This window comes from Herpailurus yagouaroundi, unplaced genomic scaffold (genome assembly GCF_014898765.1).
Source record: "Herpailurus yagouaroundi ecotype Mexico unplaced genomic scaffold, PumYag 28, whole genome shotgun sequence".
In the NCBI taxonomy this organism is placed as follows: domain Eukaryota; kingdom Metazoa; phylum Chordata; class Mammalia; order Carnivora; family Felidae; genus Herpailurus; species Herpailurus yagouaroundi.
In genome coordinates this window covers 133,265,025-133,289,638 of record NW_024412376.1, presented here as the reverse complement: position 1 = coordinate 133,289,638, position 24,614 = coordinate 133,265,025, and the positions used below count along the sequence as shown (strand labels likewise).

At 36.2% G+C, this 24,614-nt stretch overlaps 1 protein-coding gene across 1 annotated transcript in view; it reads left to right on the top strand.

The window, feature by feature from the left end:
• SLC30A9 (solute carrier family 30 member 9) overlaps nucleotides 1–24,614 on the top strand; it is an 86,869-nt gene that overhangs the window by 44,475 nt on the left and 17,780 nt on the right. Inside the window, exons 7-12 of the mRNA XM_040484881.1 lie at nucleotides 937–995; nucleotides 7,358–7,425; nucleotides 10,084–10,186; nucleotides 19,250–19,305; nucleotides 21,544–21,679; nucleotides 24,535–24,574. Of these exons, the coding sequence (XP_040340815.1) occupies nucleotides 937–995; nucleotides 7,358–7,425; nucleotides 10,084–10,186; nucleotides 19,250–19,305; nucleotides 21,544–21,679; nucleotides 24,535–24,574 (462 nt within the window). The remainder of the gene's footprint in view (nucleotides 1–936; nucleotides 996–7,357; nucleotides 7,426–10,083; nucleotides 10,187–19,249; nucleotides 19,306–21,543; nucleotides 21,680–24,534; nucleotides 24,575–24,614) is intronic.

Here is a 24,614-nt window from a genome sequence, read left to right as displayed (position 1 = left end):
TATTTGTATTTTTGATGGAGTTATTTCACTTAGCATACTGTCCTCAGTGTCCGTCCATGTGACAGGATGTCCTTCCTTTTTAAGTGTGAATAATATTTCATTGTATGTATATGCCACCTTTTGTTTATCCATTCATCTGTCCATTGACATTTTGGTTGCTTTCACTTCTTGGCTATTCTGAATAGTGATGCTCTGAATATGGGTATGTAAATATCTCTTTGAGACCTGCTTTTTTATTTATTTTTTGGGTGTATACCCAGAAGTGGGATTGCTAGATCATATGGTAGTTTTTAATATTTTTGAGGAACCCTCCATATTGTTTTCCATGGTGGTTCCACCATATTACAGTCCCACCAGCATGCACAAGGTTTTCAGTTTCTCCATATCCTCGCCAACACTTGTTTTCTGGGCTTTGTTTCATTTTGCTTTTGGATAATGGCCATTCTGATGGCTGTGAGGTGATACCACATTGTGGTCTTAATTTGCATTTTTCTGATAATTAGTGTGATATGTTGGCCATTTAATGTGCTTGTTGGCCATTTGTATATCTTTGGAGAAAGAAGAGTCCTCTGCCCATTTTGTATTTGGCCGCTAGCCTGTGGAATATATTTAACATAGTCTTTTTTTTTTTTTTTCAACGTTTATTTATTTTTGGGACAGAGAGAGACAGAGCATGAATGGGGGAGGGGCAGAGAGAGAGGGAGGCACAGAATCGGAAACAGGCTCCAGGCTCTGAGCTATCAGCCCAGAGCCCGACGCGGGGCTCGAACTCACGGACCGTGAGATCGTGACCTGGCTGAAGTCGGACGCTTAACCGACTGCGCCACCCAGGCGCCCCTTAACATAGTCTTAAAGAGAATAATTGTGTTAACCTAAAATATGACTGATAAGAATATGTATGAGCTAAATGTATTTTGTGATTCTTTTCTTTTAAAGGGCTATTTAGAAACCAAAAAATATTAAGAGAATATAGAGACTTCCTGGGAAACACTAAGGTAAGGTTATCTTTCTGCTATTATGTGTATATATTTTGCACGGTGAAGTGTTAGTGTCAGTCTTTTGTGAAAATCTAGCATATCTGATCATAATTCAAGATTTTCCTGAGCACATCGTAACTTACTGAAATAGTCTGTTTGCTTCTGTGTGGTTTTCTTAAAATTAAAAAAACTGGGAGGGGGGCACCTAGGTGGCTCAGTCAGTTAAGTGTCTGACATTGGCTCCAGTCATTATCTCGGGTTTATGAGTTCAAGTCCTGCTGCGGGTTCTGTGCTGACAGCTCAAAGCCTGGAGCCTGCCTCAGATTCTGTGTCTCCCTCTGTCTCTCTGCCCCTCCCCCTCTCTCACGTGCTCTCTATCAAAAATAAACATTAAAAAAAATTAAAAAACTTGGGACATATGTTCTTTTTGAATTCATAATAGTGTTATAAACAAGTGTATAGATCGTAGGTGACAGAGAAGACTGTTTTCTTAGGTTTTTAGCAAAGTTTAAACTCTCACGTACACCTTTAATTTTCTTTATCCTCTCTCCTACTCCTAACCCTGATTAAATATTCAATCTGCCACTTCTCTGCTTGTACCCAAAATGTTCAGCCCTTGGAGGAGAACATTTCATAGCCACTGATTGTTCTTTGTTATTATATGTAAATATAAAATCAGTGGGGGTGCCTGGGTGGCTCAGTCAGTTAAGCGTCCGACTTCGGCTCAGGTCATGATCTTGCGGTCCATGGGTTCGAGCCCCCTGTCAGGCTCTGTGCTGACAGCTCAGAGCCTGGAGCCTGTTTCAGATTCTGTGTCTCCCTCTTTCTCTGACCCTCCCCTGTTCATGCTCTCTCTCTGTCTCAAAAATAAATGGTAAAAAATTTTTTTTAATTAATGAAAGTAAAATCAGTGGATACAATGTTGACAGTCTTACTAAACTTGCAGAGGACATTCATTCTCTTTACTCTGTGAGATAGCTATTCCATACTTTTCCTCTCTTCCCACACTTCCTATAGCCTTACTCTTCAGCTGATGACCTTGCTTCATATTTCACTGAAAAAAATAGATGTGGGGCGCCTGGATGGCTCAGTCGGTTGAGCGTCCGACTTCAGCTCAGGTCATGATCTCACGGTCTGTGAGTTTGAGCCCCGCGTCGGGCTCTGTGCTGACAGCTCAGAGCCTGGAGCCTGCTTCCGATTCTGTGTCTTCCTCTCTCTCTGCCCCTCCCCCGTTCATGCTCTGTCTCTCTCTGTCTCAAAAATAAATAAAAACATTTTAAAAAATTAAAAAAAAAATAGATGTAATCGGATAAAAGTACTTCACTTTCCATCACCAGATTTACTGACTTACCTACTTGTGTGCCAGAATACTTCCTACTAGAAGGATTACTATTGGGACCAGTATGGAAAGTTTACCTTTATTATCCTACCTCTTACTCTCTTCTGAATTCTCTTTATTTGGGCTTTGATTCCCACCACTCCACTGAAATGGCTCTTAGCAGAGTACCCACAACCTCCGAAATACCAGGTAGTCATGTCCAGAGTCAGCTTTGCATTTAAACCTAAATGGGAGGTATCTCCCGTGAAGAAGTCAGCGTCCTATCTGGAGAAAAGACCCGCCATGTAAATCGTCTCCTTTCTTCTGAGTTACATTTGAGACATTGCTCCCTTTTGGCAGAATTTAAGTTGGCAGTGATGAGGACTCTAGTCATATTTTACTTGATATTCTTTTCTTTTCCATTCATTATATTCAAAACTCTTTAATTTCCATTTCCCCTTTGAGTTTTTTGCTTCTGGCATCCCAGTGATAGATAGAGTCTTTGTATGCCTTATGAGCCAGCCTTTTCACTTCCGTGCTGTGGTAGCTGCTGCCACTGCCCATTCCTGTGAGGCTGGTGAGACCTGCTCCCTGGGAAGGTCTGTTCCTACTGTTGTATCTGTTTCACATGGAGAGTCATTGTCACCAGATTTTTGAATAGTAGCTATTGACTTCTGAAATCTGTGTCACTAGAGGCCTTTGAGGATTAATAGTCGTCAACCCTGAAATATTCCAGGATTTGAATAGAATATCTTTCTGTTACGCCCTTTTTTGTAGTAATAGGATAACACCTTAGTATTTAATTTCCCTTTACTGTTCCATATTCCTGTAAGGAACATTCACTCTCCTACTGAAGATGGCTGCTTTCCTTCTCCGAAATATATGGGGCTAGTCCTATTTGCTGGAATTAAATACCTTCTTTACTTTTACTTGTTGTTGTTTTTTTTTTTCTCCCCAGATCGAGACACTTGTTTTTCTATGGTATTTTTCTTTGTCTTAGGAAATTCCAGTAGCGGTTGATATATATGAACTTACCATCTTCTGAGTCTGCCAAAAGCATTCTCTCCTCAGAACACTATCTAACTATCTGATATCTAATTTGTCATTATCCCTTTATTTTTTTTTAAAGTTTTTATCTATCTATCTATCTATCTATCTATCTATCTATCTATCTATCTATCTAAAAGTCTTATTTAGGGACGCCTTGGTAGCTCAGTTGGTTAAGGTCATGATCGCAAGGCTCGTGAGTTTGAGTCCCGTATTGGGCTCTGTGCTGACTGCTCAGAGCCTGGAGCCTGCATCAGATTCTGTGTCTATGTCTGTCTCTGCCCCTCGCCTGCTCGTGCTCTGTCTCTGTCTCTCTCAAAAATAAACATTAAAAAAAAAGTTTTATTTATTTCGAGAGAGAGAGAGAGCACAAGCTGGGGAGAGGTGGAGAGAAGGGAAAGAGAGAATCCCTGGTGGGTTCTGTGCTGTCAGCATGGAGCTCGACGTAGGGCTTGAACTCACAAATCTGTGAGATGATGACTGAGCCAAAACCAAGAGTCAGACGCTTAACCATCTGAGCTACCCAGGTTGCCCCTCTCATTGTTCCTTTAATATGTTTCTACTTTCTTGTGCCTTTCTTGTGCCTTTCCTTAGAATTCTAATTCTGTGAATTTCTTCTTAGAGTCCTTTAGAGCATCACAAGTACCTTTATCTCCTCTTGCAGTTATAACCCTGAAATACATCAGTAGTGCTTTGAGTATTTTTTGCTGATTTTGTTGATAGTCTTTTTTTGAAATATTGCCAAATTTTGGTTCTGTTCCAATATTTAAAAAAAATTGTTTGTAATGAAAACTTTCAAATATATGCAAAAGTAGAAAAAAATAGATATTTGATGTACCCATCTTCCAGTTTCAGTAGTTCCCAGCATGGTGGCCATTCTGATTTCTAGAGATGGTTCTCCCATTGCTTTCATTATGGAATTTATTGGTAACTTTAACAGGATACTTCCCAAGTGGCTTGTGAATCTTGGCTCCTTGTGGATCTCTTGCTTTTCCTTGGACTTCGTCACTATTTCTGATCTAGTGACAACTAACACATAATCATCTTTTCTACAGTCTTTTTTATCAGAACAGTTTGAGCTCAGTGAATCTGTTGTTCTTTAATATTCTGTTCTGATTTTAAAGATATCATTTTCTTTCTTTAATCTTATTTATCCCCAAAGTCCTTAAACCTTTCTTCTAAAGAAATATTTCTCATCTTCCACCATCTTAAGCAGCATCTTTGCATTTATTTCTATACAGTTTTACTATTCCTAAAATAATTTCGTGAAGGTTTTTTTTTTTTCTCTCTCTCTTCAGCCAAAAGATGCGTGCGGCACATTCTCATTGTAATAAGACAGACATACTGTGGTTTCTATTTATCAGTAAGTGATAGAACTCGGAAATCTAGAGCCATGGTCAGAATTTATAGTTTGCATATCTAAGTTCAAGTTGAAGTCATGTGAATAAAGTTTCTCCCTGCCTACTTCCTTATCTTAGTCCTGCAGGCAGTTCAAAACAAAATTTGGGGCATCTAATTGCACATTGTCAAGACCTGACCCTAACACTTTAAATCCAGAAGCTCCCTCTTGTGTTCTGTGGTCCATAGGAAACTTAGGAGGTGCTGTGTAAAATCCTGGTCTGCAGACCTGACTGCAAAACACTGTAAGAGTATGAACAAATTAAAAAAGACATTTTTCTCCCCTCATGCCTGACATGGCAATACCAAGCCAAGGTGCCTCTATAGAATTCACATTTAAGCTGCAGCACCCTGTCTTACAGGACCTGCACCTTCAGTGAGGACTGTTTCTACTTATTCAAAACCAGCACATTCAGTGAGGGCTGTTTCTAATTGCAAAACCATTGTAGTCCGCTGCTAGGGGACAAAACTTCCATAAGCTGTGGTGACTTACCAAGAACTGACTCTCACGTGGCCTGATCCCAGTAACAACCTAAAATTTTACTCATTTGTTTTCCTCAGCTATTTCTCAGAGTTCTGAGCCAGCGTATGAGATCTTAGAGACTCTTCTTATTTAGACTTACCCAGTAAATTGTAGACAGTTCTACCCATCTTGCCCAGATACGTAGCCATGAAAGAACAGAAGACAATGTGTACCACATCCCAAAATAAAGGAGGGAGTTAATAAGCATGCCCAGCATTCTCTCCCAAACTTACCTCACTAAACTTAGTCAACCTCCAGAGGGCCACTGAGGAGGGGGGACGGGCTGGCTAAATGCAAGAGGCCACAGTATCAGCGGGGGTGCGAGTATCTGTCCTCATGGAAATCAGAGGAAGAAGTATTCAAGTGCCTACCACCACCAGCAGTATTCTGTTTCCTTGGAACACCTTGTTTTCTAGGAGCCCAAGACAGCCTTTCACCTGGTTTTCCTTCTAATTTCATGAATACCTCCTCTTTATCTCTTCTGCAACAAAACTGCTTTTTTACTCAATCTCCAAATGTTAGACATTTATTATAGACCCTTTTATACTTAAATCCCATCAGTAGATCTGACTGGCATTTTCTTCAAAATAGATACCTAGTATAACTGCTTCTCCCCATGTCTCTTATTGAAACCTTAGTCTAAACTATCACTATCTTTTACCTGGAGTATCCTCCTAATTGTTCTCTCCACTATGCTTTTGTCTCCATAATTTAGTCTCTACATTATAAACTCTGTCTTTGTAAAACATAAATTAGACTATGTCAAGTATCTGTATAAAATCATACGGTGCCTTCTTTTTGCCATTAGAATAAAATTTATACTCCTTACCGTATTCTCCAAAATCCAATGGGATATGGCCCCTGCTTCCTTCTCTGTCCCCTACCATTTTCCTTGCTCTCTATGTTCTTAGCCACACCAACCTTATTTTGTGCTTCTCTTCCAGCCTTTAAATGTGCTGTATACTCTGTCTGAAACTGTTCTTCCAGATTTTTTCATGGTTGCTTCCTTATCATCCTTGAACCTCTTTCCTACTCTAGTTAAAACAAATCTTCCCACATATACCCTCCCCCTCCCATACGTGTTCCTCTCCATTCTGTTTTATCTTCCTTATTTTATTCATTATTTTCTGGTATATATTTGTTTATGGATTTATTCTCTATCTTTCTGGACTGGACTGGGAGATCAGTGAAAGCAGGGACTCTTGTTTTGTTTACTGTCAGATCCCAGAATTGTGCGAGGCATGTAGTAGTTGCACGATGAAAATTTCTTGAATAAATGCCATAAGGCGGAATATATGCAGTACTTTAATAGAAATTAAATTGAACTGAATTTTAATAATAAATGTGCAGCAGAATGAATATTTATTCTCTGTGACTGACCAAGGAAGGCTTTATGTAGAAAAGTGCCACCTGGCGTAACATGGAAGAGGATGAGTAAAACCTGGACAGATTGTGTTGGAAGATGATGATAACATTCCAGGGAGAGGAAAGAGCAGGAGAAAAAATGCAGAAAGTATACATTGAAGGAAGAGTAAAACTACATTTAACTCAAGAAAGATATTTTTCTTTACTTGGTTTATTTCTTTTGTTTTGGTGTGTTTAGGAATTAAACTTATTATCACTCGAGGTCTTTGGTGTTTAGAGAGCAGTAAGGAGTTAAATTAGAGAAGGAAACTTGGCTTTGGCTGTTCCTTGTTTAAAAGTTAAGGAGTTGTTCAAGAAATGGGAAAATTTTAGAGTGTATCAGTTGTAGTTCAGTACATTTTTATCACTTTATCCCTAGTTTCTGTGTAACCAACTCAGATCTTTTCTGGCGATAGGAAATTACTTACAAGGAAGCAAAATAAACATTTATTGTTTTGGAAAAAGACCATAGGCATTCTCAATTTCCATCTTCTCAGTTTTCGAAGAGGAAATTCTGGAGATAAATAAATAAGTAAATAAGTAAATCAATCAATCAATCAATCAATCAATCTAGTTGTTTAGAGGTTTTGAAAGAAGAGATGTTTTTCTGGTGTGTCAGAGTCACTTAAAAGCATTAAACTGCTTCCCTGGGAAATTTTAGAGATTTATTTGTTTGGTTCTTTTTTATAGCCACGGTCCAGAACGACATCAGTTTTTTTTAAAGGGCCAGGAAAAGTGGTGATGGTTGCCATTTGCATGTAAGTACTGAAAAATAAGCCATTTGAAATAGAAACACGTTATTTTTAATGTGTATATCCATGAATGTAAACATTTATTACTTAATATCTAGATAGTTAGAAGTTTATATCATTTTAATACTTTTGTTTTTTAAGTTTATTTATTTTGAGAGAGACAGAGAGAGAGCTGGAGAGGGGCCAAGAGAGAGGGAGACAGAATCCCAAGCAGGCTCCATGCTATCAGCTCAGAGCCCGATGTGGGGCTCGAATTCACAAACCGTGAGATCATGACCTGAGCCAAAACCAAGAGTCCGATGTTTAACCGACTGAGCCACCCAAGCATCCCAAAAGTTTATATTGTTCTAGAAGGAAGTCGAATAAGTCTTTGTTAATTATTGTCAGTAAAGTGATGAAGGAAGAGTCCACATAGATACCTGTGCTTGTACTGTGTCTATTTTTGGTGTCGTTAAGATCTAAGAACAGTTGCTCTCTGAAAATCCTCTTATTTTGGGGGCTCCTGGGTGGCTCAGTCGGTTAATCCTCCAGCTTTAGCTCAGGTCATGATCTCACAGTTTATGAGTTTGAGCTCTGCATCGGGCTGTCTAATGTCAGAGCAGAGCCCACTTCGGATCCTTTGTCTCCCTCTCTCTCTGCCCCTCTCCTGCTTCTGCATGTGTTTTCTCTGTCTCTCAAAAATAAATAAAAACATTGAAAATTCTCTTATTTTCATTGGGGTTGATAGAATTTTTTTTTTTTTTTTTTTATAAAGGTGAATTATGTGCACCTGGGGTGGCTCAGTTAGTTGAACATGGAACTTTTGATTTCAGCTCAGGTCATGATCTCAGGGTTGAGTCAGCTCTGTACTGAGCTTGGAGCCTGCTTGAGATTCTCTTTCTCCTGCCCCTCTCCCCTTCTCGTGCTCGCTCGCTCACTCTCTGTGTCTCTGGAAGAAAAAATGGTGAATTTGCCAAGATCATTTTTTGAATAACTAAACCAGCATGGGTTGTAACTACAGAAGAGTATCTGCACTCCTGTTTTTTCACTTACCTCAGAAGAACATAATTGATATTTGTGCCTCTTCTTTTTCTTTCTGTCTAATTGATTCCTATTGTTATTTTTTTTCTTTTGCTGATTAATCTATCTTAGGATGTTTAAAAAGTTTAATTCCGTACTTCATTTGTTACTTTATTTCTAATAAAATAACATGTATATATACATATACATATACATATACATATATATATATATATATATATATATATGGCATCTCGGGAATTGTGGTAGGGTCTTGAAATTCAAGATACAATACATAATTCTCATCTTTAAGGATTGGAGAGGAGCTGGACTGGAGGAAGTCATTTACAATAATATAGAGAAGAGATGGTGATGCACTAAGTGCAGTAACATTAATTCTTTTCATTAGTAAAGCAGGGTTAGCAACGAAGTCTTTCTTCCTCGGAAGAATGTATGTAATGTATATAAACTGCTTAGCATAATACCTGGTACCTAATAGGTATTTAATAATTGTTGTTAATATATATTGGCCTGAAGGTCACAGAGGAGAGCTGGATTAGGGATTTAGAGAGTTATTAATATAGAAATAATAATTAATGCCATAAGAGTAGTTAAGATCACTTGGAGATATGGAAGAAAAGCCTCTTAGGAGGAAACCTTGAAGAATGCTAACATCTGTGAAATGGGTGGAGGAAAAGAGCCTGCAGAGGAGACTGAGGAAGAGAAAGGAAAGCAAACCAGGAACTAGGAAGAAACCAGCATACCATGGAAACCAAGGGAAGACCGCATTTTAAGAAAATAGTGCCATACGCTTCTGTGAGATTAAGGAAAATACTAAAATGTTTTCAGGGATTTAATAATAAGAAACAGTTGTGGTGTTGATAATAATCTAATGAGGCGTCCGAGACATAAGCCATCTTTAAATGGCTTGAAGATTTAATACAAAGTATAGAAAACTGAGACAGCAATAGCACATATAACTCTTTTAAGAAATTATCTGAAGTGGAAGAGGGGAAAGGGTAGCTGGAAGGGGACCTATAGTTTGTCATTTATAGAATGAAGATGTTAATATTTATATAATAATAGCGTTATAATGAAACATAGTGACTAGTATAGTGCCCACGATAAGCCGTCCCAGTCATTATTGTTGGAATCTGACCAGCCAGCTTCCTCAGAGCTAACCAAGTTTATTTTTAGCATCTGTTATCTTCTGGTATGACCTTGAGACTGCTTGGTTTAGATTCATCTTCGTCTCTGGCATCTGCCTGCTTGATAAAACAGACTTTCATCAAAGTCTTGGTTTTGACACTGGTCTGCTAGACAATATCAAGTGCATATCCTCTTTAACCCGCCGAAGACACTTAATTTCCTTTGTAACTTTATTTTGTCAAAATATAAAACACTCTCATCCATTCTCAAAATACACTTAAGTAATTTGTTTTACACGTATCATGTTTCTTCATTTGAGTAATGATACCGTAACCTGTGTTTTTCAAATTTGCACTCTTGTTACCTAAAATACAAGACGTTCTTTGAAGACTAGAGATTCTTTTTAATTTACTTTGAACAGAATCTAGTATAGAGGTATTTATAGTCAATTATATAAGTTTTGGGTGGAAATTTGTATCAAAACCTATGCTAAATTGTTTTGTCTTTCTCTTCTAGCAATGGATTAAATTGCTTCTTTAAATTTCTTGCCTGGATTTATACGGGTTCTGCAAGTATGTTCTCTGAAGCTATACATTCTTTATCTGATACTTGTAATCAGGTGAGGGGTAAAAGCTTTTTCCTTACTAGTTTTAAAGTAATTTTTAAGCCTTTTGCCTAAAAGCTGACTTATTTAAAAATAGAATGATTCCTATAGTTGGCATGAGGAATAAAATGAAAATTTTTTTACTTTTGAACGATGAAATACATAGAAAAATGGTCACAGTATTTTAAAGCAGGTTGTTCTGCTTTAAGAACTTACAACAATGGAGTATGACGTATAAGATTATCGGTCACTAAGTGTTTGAGCAGAGGCTTTTGTACAAGAGCTTCTTACCATTAGGTAGAAATTTGGTCTCTGAATATGAGTTCTTATGACTAGAAGAGCCAATTTAAGTTTTTTGAATAAAGATATAAAAGATTCACATGTGATTGATGAATTAAAACCATTTTACATTAGACTGGTATTTTAAATTCCTTTCTTTGACTTTGTAAATGAAGAAAGATTTTTATAAAATTAGAATACCTTTTTAAATCCCCTTCGACTTGCAGGATTTTGACTACTACAAACCTAAGTCTTTTTTAAGAACATCGTAAACATTTCTACTTATGTTGGTTTTCACATTTTAAAGAATGTGGTGTATTAAGAGAATACCTTGTTAGCATTTATTTGTTTATACTCCTGTTTTGTAGGAACAGATTTGGGAGAATTTATGGTAAGAGACACAGGTATAATAACAATATTTTAGACAAAGTTAAAAGTAATAATAAAATGGTAGAGAGCAGGGAGAGCGATCTGAGTTAAAAATTGAACCTGAGAACTCATCACTGTCAAATGAATTAACACCCTTTGTAAAAGCAAGGAAAGAAGACATTTACTATTAGTACTAGCAATCTTTCCCTTGAATTAAATTTTAGACTCATGAGACACTTAATAGCTACTATCTTTAAAATATTTTTCCACTCAGTTGTGGTATGGAGTTGGGGGAGAGAATGGGGAGAGATACATAACACAGGATCTAATGTTGAACACCTATCTGAACATAAAAATACTGAAATATAAAAATATTGGCACATAGGGCAAGAGGGTATGTACAGAGTATTAGTTTCAGTATTAGTTGTTATTTAAAAAATTGAAGATCATTTTTTTATCTAGGATTCAAAAAATATATTTTTTTATTTTTAAATTTTTATTTATTTTTTTGAGAGAGAGAGTGCAAGCAGAGGAGGGGCAGAGAGAGAGGGAGACACAATCTGAAGCAGGCTCCAGGCTCCAAGCTGTCAGCACAGAGCCTGACACGGGGCTCAAACCCATGAACTGTGTGAGATGATGACCTGAGCCAAACTCGGGTGCTTAACCAGCTGAGCCACCCGGCCACCCCTGAAGTGTCCCTAGTCTGCAGTATATTCAGGGGTTTAAAAGACTGGTAGATTATCTGTGGACAGACCTGGAATAATAGCTAGTATAATTTGAGTAAAAAATTCCAGTTGTAAAACATTTCATAAGGAACTTCAGCTTCCAGTCATGAGGGACTAATGGGGACTGGACTTAGTCTTTTGCTGTAAACAACTAAAACTCTGGACCAAATTTATGAAACAGTGTTTTCAAACTTTGGACAAAGGACTGCAATAGGATGATCCCTGAGAGAAGGGAAGCAAATGAGTTGAGCTGTATGATCTCTCTCATTTTTTTTGCTTGAAGACACATTTGGAATAGTGGGAGGAAGGTGGGAGAGAATAGTCTCATTGGGTTGAGAAGGCAGAAACTAGAGTTCACTGAGGCCGAGGTAGCTAGAAATTACAAGGCAGAGTTCCACAGAGGAGGGAACTGTGCAGATGAAAAGTAGCAGATGTCTACATACAGGCTCGTCCGTCCTTCCTTCCTTCCTTCCTTCCTTCCTTCCTTCCTTCTTTCTTTCTTTCTTTCTTTCTTTCTTTCTTCTTGAGTTGTGTCTTTGCTGAATATTAAGCAAAGGGTGTAGGGTAAATCTTTACATGAGTCTGGGCAAAGAAACACCAGGGAACTTTAGGCTAATTCCTAGAGTAGAGCTTACACAGCGATCAGATACATTCAAGTTCTGACCATCTGAGATACAGTCCTCATTGATTACCCAGGCAAATAGAAGGGTCATATCATACTAGTAAGGCTAAATGATCTTTGGTATAAAAGCTATTTTAGAACTTCCCTAAAAAAGTTCTGAAGGCTCAAGCTGATTTGCAGGTAACTTAATGACATGCTACAACAAAGCCCCACACTCTGTAAGAAGACAACAAAATCCAGACACTTAATATAACATTCATCATGTTCCATCTAATAAAATTATCAGACAACCAAGAATCAGAAATTTGACTCAGACCCAGTCTAACTGCTGCAAACTGTGAAAGACAGCAAGAGAGGAGAGGACCAGAGAAAAATTATAGAAACAAGTACAAAACCAGTAACAAAATGACAAATAAATGTATATCTATCAATAATTACTTTGCATATAAATTGACTAAACACTCCAATCAAAAGACAGAGGGTGACAAGGGGATTAAAAATCAAGACCAGTCTATCTGCTGTCTACAAGAAAATCATTTCAGACTGAAAGACACTTGCAGATTGAAAGTGAGGGGGTGAAGAAAGATGTGTCATGCATATGAATGTCAAAAGAAATCCAGCATAGCAATACTTCTATTGGACAAAATAGACTTAAACAGTATAACAAGAAGAGCACCTAGATGGCTCAGTCGTTAAACATCCGATTTCAGCTCAGGACATGATCTCGCAGTTTGTAGGTTTGAGCCCCGCGTTGGGCTCTGTGCTGACAGCTCAGAGCCTGGAGCCTGCTTTGGATTCTTTCTCTCCCTCTCTCTGCCCTTCCCCTGCTAAGGTTCTCTCTCTCTCTCTCTCTCTCTCTCTCTCTCTCTCTCTCAAAAATAAATAAACATTAAAAAAAAAATTTTTTTAAGAGTGTATGTAACAAGAGACAAGGACACTGTGTAATAATAAAGGGGACAATCCAACAAGAAGATACAACAATTATAAATAGTTATGCATCCATATGAGAGGACTCAAACACCTAACAGCCCACTCACATCAATGGACAGATCATCCAAACAGAAAATCAATAAGGAAATAATGGCTTTGAATGACACACTGGGCTGGGTGGATTTAACAGCTATATTCAGAACATTCCATCCTCAAACGGCAGAATACATATTCTTTTCATGTACACATGGAACATTCTCTAGAATAGATCACATATTAGGCCACAGGACAAGTTTCAACGAAGTCAGAAAGATGGAAGTCATATGCATCTTTTTTGACCACGATGCTATGAAATTAGAAATCAACCACAAGAAAAAATCTGAGAACACGTTCACTTATACATGGAGGTTAAATAACAGGCTACTAGACAATGAATGAGTCAACCAAGAAATCAAAGATGAAATTAAAAATTACATGGAAACAAATGAAAATGAAAACACAACAGGGGCGCCTGGGTGGCTCAGTCGGTTAAGTGTCCAACTTCAGCTCAGGTCATGATTTCGTAGTTCATGAGTTCAAGCCCCGTGTTGGGCTCTGTGCTGACAGCTCAGAGTCTGGAACCTGCTTCAGATTCTGTGTCTCCCCATCTCTCTGCCCCTCCCTACTTGTACTTGTCTGTCTCAAAAATAAACATTTTAAAAAAATAGAAAACAAAATCTTTGGGATGCTGCAAAAGCTGTTGTGAAAGGAAGTTTGTAGCAATATAAGCCTACCTTAAAAAGCAAGAAAAACCTCAGATGAACAGCCTAACTTAGAAGAGCTAGAAAAAAAACAAAACAAAACCCCAAATCAACAGAGAAGGAAGGAAGTATTAAAGATTAGAGTAGAAATAAATGATATAGAAACTGAAAAAAACAGATCAATGAAACCAGGATTTCATTACTTGAAAAAAATCAAAATTGATAAACCTCTAGTTTAGACTTATCAAGAAAAAAAGAGGACTCAAAATCACAAATGAGAGAGGATAAACAACACCACAGAAATACAAAAAATTGTAAGAATATTTTCAAAAACTATATGCCAACAAAATGGACAACCTAGAAGACATGGATAAATTAACCTACTAAAACAAGCAGGAATAAATAGAAAATTTGAACAGACTTATTCCTAGCAAGGAAATTGAGTCAGTAAAACAAAGAAACAAATTTCCAGCAAACAAAAGTGCAGGACCAGATGGCTTCACAGGTGAATTCTACCAAACATTTATTCTTCTTAAATATTTCTCCAAAAAATAGAAAAGGAGGGAAAAGTTCCAAATCCAATTGATGAGGCCAGCATTACCCTGATACCAAAACCAGGTAAGGACACCACCAAAAAAGAGAACTCTGGGCCAAATCTCTGATGAACATAGATGCAAAAATCGTCGACAGAATACTAGCATACTGAGTCCAACAATACATTAAAAAAATCATTCACCACAATTAAGTAGGGTTTATTCCTGGGTTGCCAGGGTGGTTCAATATTCCGAAATCAATCAATGTGGTCTATCAATAAGAGAAAGGATAAAAACATATGATCGTTTTAATAGATGCAGAAAAAGCATTTGACAAAGTACAACATCCATTCATAATAAAAATCCTCAACAAAGTAGGTTTAGAGGAAACGTACTTCAACATAATAAAGGTGTTATATGAAAAACCCACAGTGGACATCACACTCAATGGGGAAAAACTGAAAACTTTGACCCTAAGGTCAGGAACAAGATAAGCATGTCCACTCTTACTACTTTTATTCAACATAGTATTGGAAGTTGTATCCAGAGCAGTCAGACAACAATAAGGAAGAAGTAAAAGTTCTACTGTTTGCAGATGACATGATACTATAAAGAACCCTGAAGATTACACCAAAAAAACTACTAAAGCTGATAAGTGAATTCATTAAAGTCTCAGGACATAAAATCAGTGTACGGGAATCTGTTACATTGTTGTATACTAATAAGCAACAGAAAGAGAAATTAAGAAAACAATCCCATTAACAGTTGTGCTAAAAATAATAAAGTACCTAGGAATAAACAACCAAAGAAGTAAAAGACCTGTATTCTGAAAACTATAAAATGTTGATGAAGGAAATTGAAAATAGCACAGAGAAATCGAAAGACATTCCATGCTCATGGATTAGAAGAACAAATACTGTTAAAATGTCTGTATTACCCAAAGCAATCTACAGATTTAACACAATCTCTATCAAAGTACCAACAATATTTTTCACAGAATTAGAACAAACCTAAAATTTTTATGGACCCACAAAAGACCCCTGCAAAAATAGCCAAAGCAGTCTTGAAAAAGAAAAGCAAAGCTGGAAGTATCGCAATTCTGGACTTCAAGTTGTGTTACAAACCTGTAGTAATCAAAACAGTATGGAACTGGCAGAAAACTAGATGCATTGATCAATGGAATAGAATAGAAAACCTGGCAATAAACCCACAACTATATATAGTGAGTCAGTCTTTGACAAAGTAGGAAAGAATGTCCAAAGAGAAAAAGATAGTCTCTTCCCAATAAATGGTGCTGGGGAAAACTGGACAGCTACATGTAAAAGAATGAAACTGGAGTACTTTTTTACACTGCATGGAAAAATAAACTCAAAATGCATTAAAGACCTAAATGTGAGACCTGAAATCATAAAAATCAAGAAGAGAGTAGAGGCAATAATTTCTTTGACATCAACCTTACCAACATTTTTCTAGGTATGTCTCCTAAGGCAAGGGAAATAAAAGCAAAAATTAAGTACTGGGACTAATCAAAATAAATAGCTTCTGCACAGTGAAGGAAACAGTCAACAAAACTAAAAGGCAACCAGCTGAATGAGAGAAGATATTTGCAAATGACATATTTGATAAAGGATTAGTATCCAAAATATATAAAGAACTGATACAACTCAATATCTCTTTTGAAAGCTTTTTAGACATAATAATATTTTTAAAAATTCTAAGGAACTCCTACAACTCAATAGCAAAAAAAACCCTATCCAATCAAAAAATGGGGAAGAATCTGAATAGATATTTTTCCAAAGAAGACAAACAAATGGCCAACAAGCACATGAAAGGTACTCAAGTACTCAACGTTACTAATCAAGGAAATGCTGTCAACATCACAGTGAGCTATCACCTCACACTTCTGGAATTCTTACCTCAAGGAAACAAAACGCTATGGGAAAGATACCTGCACCCTCGTGTTCAGTGTAGCATTATTTACGATAACCAAGACATGGAAACAACCTGGGTCACACCGTTGCTAGATGAAAAGATAAAGAAAATGTGTGGGTGTGTGTGAATGTGTTGTGCATGCACCCACACATGCATGCACACAGATATTCATCCATTAAAAAAAAAAATCAAAATCCTGCCATTTGTGACAACATGGATGGACCTTGAGGTCATTATGCCAAGGGAAATAAAGTTGGAGGTAGATACTGTGTAATCTCACTTATACATGGAGTAAAACAAAAATATCCCAAACTCCTAGATACCAAAAAATTGGTGGTTGCCAAGATGGAGTAAGGGGAGTGGCGGGGGGGTGGGAGGGGGCGGCAGTGGGAAAAAATGGATGAAGGTGGTCAAAAGATAAAAATTCCAGTTATTGGGGCGCCTGGGTGGCGCAGTCGGTTAAGCGTCCGACTTCAGCCAGGTCAAGATCTCACGGTCTGTGAGTTCGAGCCCCGCGTCGGGCTCTGGGCTGATGGCTCAGAGCCTGGAGCCTGTTTCCGATTCTGTGTCTCCCTCTCTCTCTGCCCCTCCCCCGTTCATGCTCTGTCTCTCTCTGTCCCAAAAATAAATAAACGTTGAAAAAAAATTTTTTTTTAAAAATTCGTTATTAAAGAGTAAATTTTTATAGTATTTTTATAACTATAATATTTTTTTCTTTACCCCTTGAGAGACTAAAACACCTTAACTTTTAAATTAGATCTGTACCTCTGGTGGTATCTAGGTTTACAATTTCTCTGACAGTTCATTTTTTAAAACTTTTCTCCTAAATAATATATAATGCATCATTAATATTAATTGTATGAATTTATTGAGCACCTAGTTTACAATGTAGTGTTTAGAAGAAAACAGTCCTTGCTCTGTCTTTTGTAAGGAGGTCATACACTTCAAACAACTAGAAAGATATTCCAAGATGACATTTAAGCAGTTGAATGATAGTATGATACTGAAGGAAAACCAAAAAGGGAAGGATGATCATGGAAGGGGAAGCATTGCTTCTTAGCCACTAGCTGTTAATATTTCATTATGTTGCAAACCAAACAGATGTAGGTCATATTTACAAAACTGATATATTTGTGTATATTTATTTATATGTTATACACACATACAATTGTGCAGAAAAAGGTCTGAAAGGACACATATCAAACCTAACTCATGCTACCCTGCTTCTGGGAGTGGGGATGGACAGGATTAGGGATGGTCTATGATATCTTATTTTTGTAGAAAAAACTAATAAATAATGGTAAGTAATGATCTGTATTCAATTTATAAAAAACTTGATATTCCACATTTCATTGCATGGCCAACCTGAATAATAAGGATTTTAAAAATAATTGAATACCCAATGGCTGTTTTGTAAACATTATTAAACCACATTAAACCATGTGTGTGTATACACACACACACACACACACACAACATGAATTCATATTTTAATTTTAATGTATAAGTTTTAAAGAAGTATATGTTCTATCTTAATTTACTCTCATTTTCTTGGTTTGGTTCACTGAAGTCATCTTCTATGTGTTAGGTAGTTTTAACCCTCTTTTTCTTTGGAATCCAGTAGAAAAAAAATTGGTAATATTCTGTGTATTTAGGGTAGGAATTCTAGTATTAAAACTTAAAAGTTCAGTATATATTTGTTTTAGCCATTTTCAAGGTGGTGTAATCTCTATATATTTTACTAGAGAGAATGCTTCTATTAGGTATCTTGTAAGTGACAGTGAAACCTCATCCATGAAGAATTTGGCGATCTTGAAGCTTTATCTATCTGATATTGGATACTGTGCTGGAAAAAAAAAAGGAAGAACCCCAGATTAGGCAAATAATACCACATAGGGTATTCACTCAGAGGCTTTGTATTTTTATTAAGTAAATAATTTTAATGAGGTAATCTTTTTTAGATTTCTAAATTCACATCAAATTAGAATAGAAAGGACTTACTGAGGGCAAACATACTAATATCAGGAGTTTCCAGTGGATAATTCTTTTTAACAAAAGATGTAACAAAAAACCCAAATAAATAGAAATGAAAGCAAGAAAAGATAAGGTCAGGGGAGAAAGGAAGGAAAAGAGAAAGGTGATAACCAGGATTAAAGACATGTCATATTTTTGCTATATGTGTTTTACATTTTTGTTTTTTTAAAGACATTAAATCTTAGTTGTAACTAGTCCTCCATCTTTATTCCCTTCTTCCACACCCCAGAAATCACTGCTCTGTGTATATTGATACGTAACTCCTGGTACATGGTTTTGAAGTTTTAAAAGAAATGTATGTGTCAGTATGCAATGCGTACTGTTTAAAATGTTTACTATATTTGTACGGCTATACAAGTTACTTTTCCTGTGAAAAATCAGATGTTACAGACTACCCTAATGCTTCTTCTATCTCCGAGGTGTCAACAGTTAAATGTGTGTTCTTCTAGACCTTTTCCTGTGCTTTACATTATATATAGTCTAGAAAAATTACACAGGTTTTTTTTGTACTTAATACGCTATTCCTAAACTTGTTTTTTTTTTTTTTTTTCCACTTTAATGGTATGTCTAATGGTATGTCAGTACAGAAAGCTGTCTCTCCACTCCATTTTTTAAACTGTTGTAGAAGTAATTTACAGTTTGGCAATACCATCATTTATTTTGCCATTCCTTATTGATGGATTTTTAGGTTGGCTTTCACATTTTTCGTCCTTATAAGCAATGGTGTTTTGAACCCCACTGGGTTCATCTTTATTTCTGTAAGGTAAGTACTGGGAACCAGAATTGATAGGCTGTTGTGTATGTCCATGTTAAGTGTTTCTTTGCCATTGTCAGATTGCACACTCCAGATTGGTTTTTCCGCGCTATTCTCTCCATCTTGCTAACGATTATTTACCCTTTTTACTTCTCCGTAGGGTTTGCTAGCAGTGGGCATCAGTAAGTCTGTTCAAACACCAGATCCTACTCATCCGTAAGGACATTGTCTTTATTTTGGTTTTTTGGGGGGCAGCAAGTCATTGAAATAAAAGCAACTGAATGCATGACTCACTGCTGTGTCAAAATAAATTCAAGATCTAATTTGAAAATGAAGTTTAAATTACTTTTATGCTTTGTAACAGCATAGAGATCTTGTTCTCTTTGTATTTGATAATTAATAACAAAGCACATATTTTGATCTTAGAGTTCTATTTTATTTGGTTAAAGGAAACATTCCACATTTAGACTAATAGGCACTCAATCTAAAATTTTGGTGGTAATTTTTTTTAAGTTTATTTATTTTGAGAGAGGGAGCCACATGTATGTTCTTGGGTGTGAGGGGAGGGGTAGAAAGCCCAACATGGGACCCAGTCTCATGAACCGGGAGATCATGACCTGGGCTAAAATCAAGTCAGACACTTAACTGACTGAGCCACCCAGGAACCCTAATAACTTTTATTAAATCTCTATTTAATGTATTTTAATCCTTATATTTTGATTTTGAAATTGTATTTCTGCTAACATTTCAAAATTTATTTGTAAAATGAGTATTCTTTTTAGAATATATTATTTTGAGTCACATCAGTTATTTGATATTCTTTTTACTAACATAACTAACATAATACTTTGAATTCCACATGTATCATTTAACAAGCTTCAGTAATAGAATTTGATCTATCTTAAAGGCAAAAAAAAAAAAGCTATTTTATTTCTGTAAAGGAGTCTACATATATGCTTTATATAAGTGCCTTTTTTTACTCAAAAGCAAGATGCTACTGTTTTGTTATAAATAGTGACATATTTTGAATATCCTAAAACTGTCAATAAAGCTATTACAAAGAACAACTAGCTTTCTAATCTGCTAATTACACATTATTACAGTATTTTACTATGTCAAAAAATTATTTTCCTGACCAGTTTTATGTACCAAAAATTTTAAAACAGGATAAAATTTTAAAATTTTGGGTTGTGAAGATTTCTTCTTAAGGTATTTTTCAACAATCTACTACTGCCCAATAGAGTATTGAGTATTCTAAGTAGTAGAAATATTTTGTATCTGTCCGGTATGATAGTCCCTAGCTGTAGCTACATGTGGCTGTTGAGCATTTGAAATGTGGCGAGTGCAACTGAAGAACTACATTTAAATTTTTATTTAGTTTTAATTAATTTCAATTTAAATAGCTTTATGTGGCTGATGACTAATATTGGACAGTGCAGATGTACATAGTTAAAAATTTCAGTAAGAAACTACAAGATTTTTGAAAACACATAAAATGAAAATAATAGCATTTAATTTAGATCTTAATTAACTTAAATAAATATGTGTATCCCTAATTTGGGGGGTAAATTTCAGAGAAAGTAAATTTTTCTAAATCATGCTGGTAGAACATTGTCACATCTATAAACTGAGAATTCCCTATGGCAAGATTACGACATATTTGCAAAAATAATTAAAAAGCAATTTTAATTGAGACCTATTGTTTAAATTTGCATCTGCCAGAAGGGTGCCATAGAGTTTGACTTTGGAAGTAAATTTCCCAGGAAATATTTTTGTTAATGAGTGGTTCTTTACCTCATATGTTTTTGAACTTTTTAATACTCCGTATTTTATTAACACATACAGTAATACAAAATAATGCACATACAGACCAAATATTCTTAAAAAACAAATGAAAAAAAATTTTTAAACATCATGAACACACCCAGAAACTGAAGCTTGTAGTCCTGCTAATAGTAGTTAGTTGCTGTGTACTGAACTTCAGAACCAGCAACAAGTGTCCAGCATCAAATTATAGGTAGTATAAATCAGTGATTGGCTGTGCCAGAAGACCATAATATTTAGCTAGAGGCTGCATTACCAGGAAATTTAAATGTTACCCTTTTAATTAAATATCTGGATGCATTTTTAAATAGATTAGTTTAATCAGTATTTGGGATACATAATAGTAAAAGTGCCTCTACTTAATCAAAACAGACTATATGGAAAAGGGATTAGAAAATACCTGAATTTAACCATATTAACTCTGTTTTTATATTTTTTCAAAGATCTTCCAGTTTTTTTCATTTCATATATTGATTTTCTGACTTAAGTTTGGCACTTATATCTTACTTAAATATAAAGCCATGACATCTCGATATTGTGAGTTTTGGTTTTCTTTTTCACTGACTCATGAAACATGTTTTAAAACAATTTGTATTTCTTGTAAACCGTATTATCTTTTTTATTTTTCAGGTATGGATTTTCAAATATGCGCTATATTGCTTCACTCATTAGTGGGGTTGGTATTTTCATGATGGGTGCAGGATTATCTTGGTATCATGGAATCATGGGATTGCTTAATCCACAGCCAATGGAATCCCTTCTATGGGTAATCTTTTTTTTTTCCCCCTCAGTTTTCAAGTAATATGAAATAGCGATTAAGTACAGTAGAATGCTTTGTCACATTGATGCTAAAGAAATGGACTAACACATACCTTTTTGACTATAATACTTGGTTATGTATCTGTAGTTGTATTTTTTCGAACATGACTAGACATGACCTCTAAATCCATATGATTCAGTGATGTTGAACCAAGAGTATCTCTTTAGGTACAATCATTAAGCACTGACTCCTTGGTTAAAATCTTGGGCAGTTCCATTCATTTCTCCAGTTACTGTTAAAGAACAAGAACATCTCTATTCATTTTTAGTCCCAAGAATAATCTATCAGTAATTAAAATATACAGTCCCTCACAGTCGTAAGTTGGAATTTTATTTAAAGATCTTTTTTTTTTCACGCGTGTAGATAGGAAGCCTATACTGGGTTAATGGTAGGATGGGAGCATGGTCACCTTCTGTATAATCCTACTTAGGACTTCTACCCTTCTCTTCTACTCCCTAGATTGCTCTGGCAGTATCAAAGGCAGGGATAGGGGACAGAAAAGTAAGACTTTACTGACAGCAGCAGCATTTTGCACTGGTTTCCTCTGGTCTTTGTAGATTCTTAAAGCTGCCTTTTTCTCTCATGGAAACTTCTTGGAGATTACCCTACACGGCCACTCTGACTCTAGCTCTGTTGATAAACAGATTGGTCACGTGCCAGCCGCTGTCAGCTTCTGCATCTTGTGTAGTTCCAGATTGTTTCTGATGAGGTTGCCTTGCGTTTTCAAGAAGGCTTTTGGGGCAGCTGATCTCTTTTCTAAAGACTCCTACTTAGAATTCGTGTTTGGACTCTGTGTGTTAAAACAGACATCTTTAATACCCTCTCAGTGAGGGTGTATTTTTTTTCAAACATAATTATTTACTCTGTTGACACAATATCAGTTAGTAGACTTGCCAATAAATTTATTTTTATATGTGCATTAGACATAGTTCACTGTAAACTCTAAACAGTAAGGGTGCACGTCCAGCTTTCTGAGCAATCTTAACAGTTAACAGCTTTCTCCAAAGAAACCTTCACTTTTGCTCTTAACCTTAGCTTTTCTTTATGGGCTAGTGGGTGTGGAGCTAGGAGTTGCAGAACCGGCCTAGGGCATCCTCTGTCCTGGCCTGAAGAGACGGTACAGCACCTCATTTTGGAATGTGGGAGAACTTATAACCTAATTTGTTCTCAACTGCAGTGAGTTTCATTTAACATCTTATTACACCTATGTACCGACACAGTAACAAGCCTGTTAAACTAGGCTTTTCCTACCATTTTTATTGACTGATTTCTTACCATATAATTGAAATGAGCAGGTATATTTTCATATAATTGAAATGAGCAGGTATATTTTCTCCATTCTGAAAAGGTTTGGCCACTTTATAGATAACCTCGTTTGTCTGATTTGTACGGTATTACTTCATAGAGGCTAGGTGGTCAGTGAAAATTAGTTAAATTTTTGATTGTGTATAAGTTTTAAAGTTTCTAGAAGCTCTTCTTTCTGTCTTTTTGTAACTAAATGAGGTTCCTTCAGACTATGACTCTTGGTTAATATATAATGGTTAACATACCATAGACCGGTTTATGTTTATTAGATTTTGGAATCACTGGCTGATACATACTGTTTCCCTTTTTTGGGTGACAAGTGTATCTTAAATCCTTTCAGGAAAGAGATAGAAGGATTAAAAAAATTACTTAGACGTTTAGCTACTCTTTTAATTATGTTTTAGGTTGGCAGTAGGATTCAGTGGGAATAGCCTAGAATTAAAACTGGAAAACCCATATTTAAGTTTTTACCCTGGTATCATTTTTGTGTACTCAAGCAAATCACATAGCCTTGGGACATCTCAGTTTCCTTAGTAGAATTATGAGAGTGTTGGACTGGAATCAGAATTTTCCAAACTTGTGTTTCAGGGAAGCCTAGGGTTCCAAGAAGGAAATGTTGAAAATTCTACATGTGTTTGGTTTGGAGTACATTTAAAATTGTTTAAATTTGTGTTGCTAGGTTAACTGTTTCTATACACCTTGGATTAAAGTTTTTTGAAATCTTTCATTAATTCAAGGGTATCCTGGAACTGTGAGGTAGATGGTGTTACCCACCTCCCCCAAATTGATTACTGTTTATAACTGGCTATCTTTCTGAATCAGGATTGGTACTAGGCATCCAAACAAAATCCAGAAGTTACATGGGTATGGATGTGGATCTTAGTGTATCCTGATACCCACACCCCAGATTTCAAATGTTTGTGTTCATTTTCAACTTCAGAAAAATTTTCATACCAATTAAGTAATTTTTTCATATTTTATATCAAGAATTTAACTTAGGTCACGGTATCACATTCTACAGAGAAGATAAGTTTGTTTTTTTTTTTTAATTTTCTATTTTTGAACGTTTATTTATTTTTGGGACAGAGAGAGACAGAGCATGAACGGGGGAGGGGCAGAGAGAGAGGGAGACACAGAATCGGAAACAGGCTCCAGGCTCCGAGCCATCAGCCCAGAGCCTGACGCGGGGCTCGAACTCCCGGACCGCGAGATCGTGACCTGGCTGAAGTCGGACGCTTAACCGACTGCGCCACCCAGGCGCCCCAAGAGAAGATAAGTTTAAAAAATGAGATGGCCATCGGATTTTTAACTTTTTTTTCCGTTTATGAAGATACACCGTCTATCTCATTGTCCTCGTTTGAGCTGTTTCCCATCAAGATCCTGATCTGGCTAGGATTTCAATTTATGTTTCCGTTTTCAACATTATAAATTTTATGCATGAGTCATTGTGATTCTTTAATGAAATATTAACTTATGCTTTAATACTTATTTTCTAGGCATATTGTATTTTAGCAGGATCATTAGTATCTGAAGGAGGTATGTACTGTCACAGTATCTCTTTATTCTTAATTTAGTA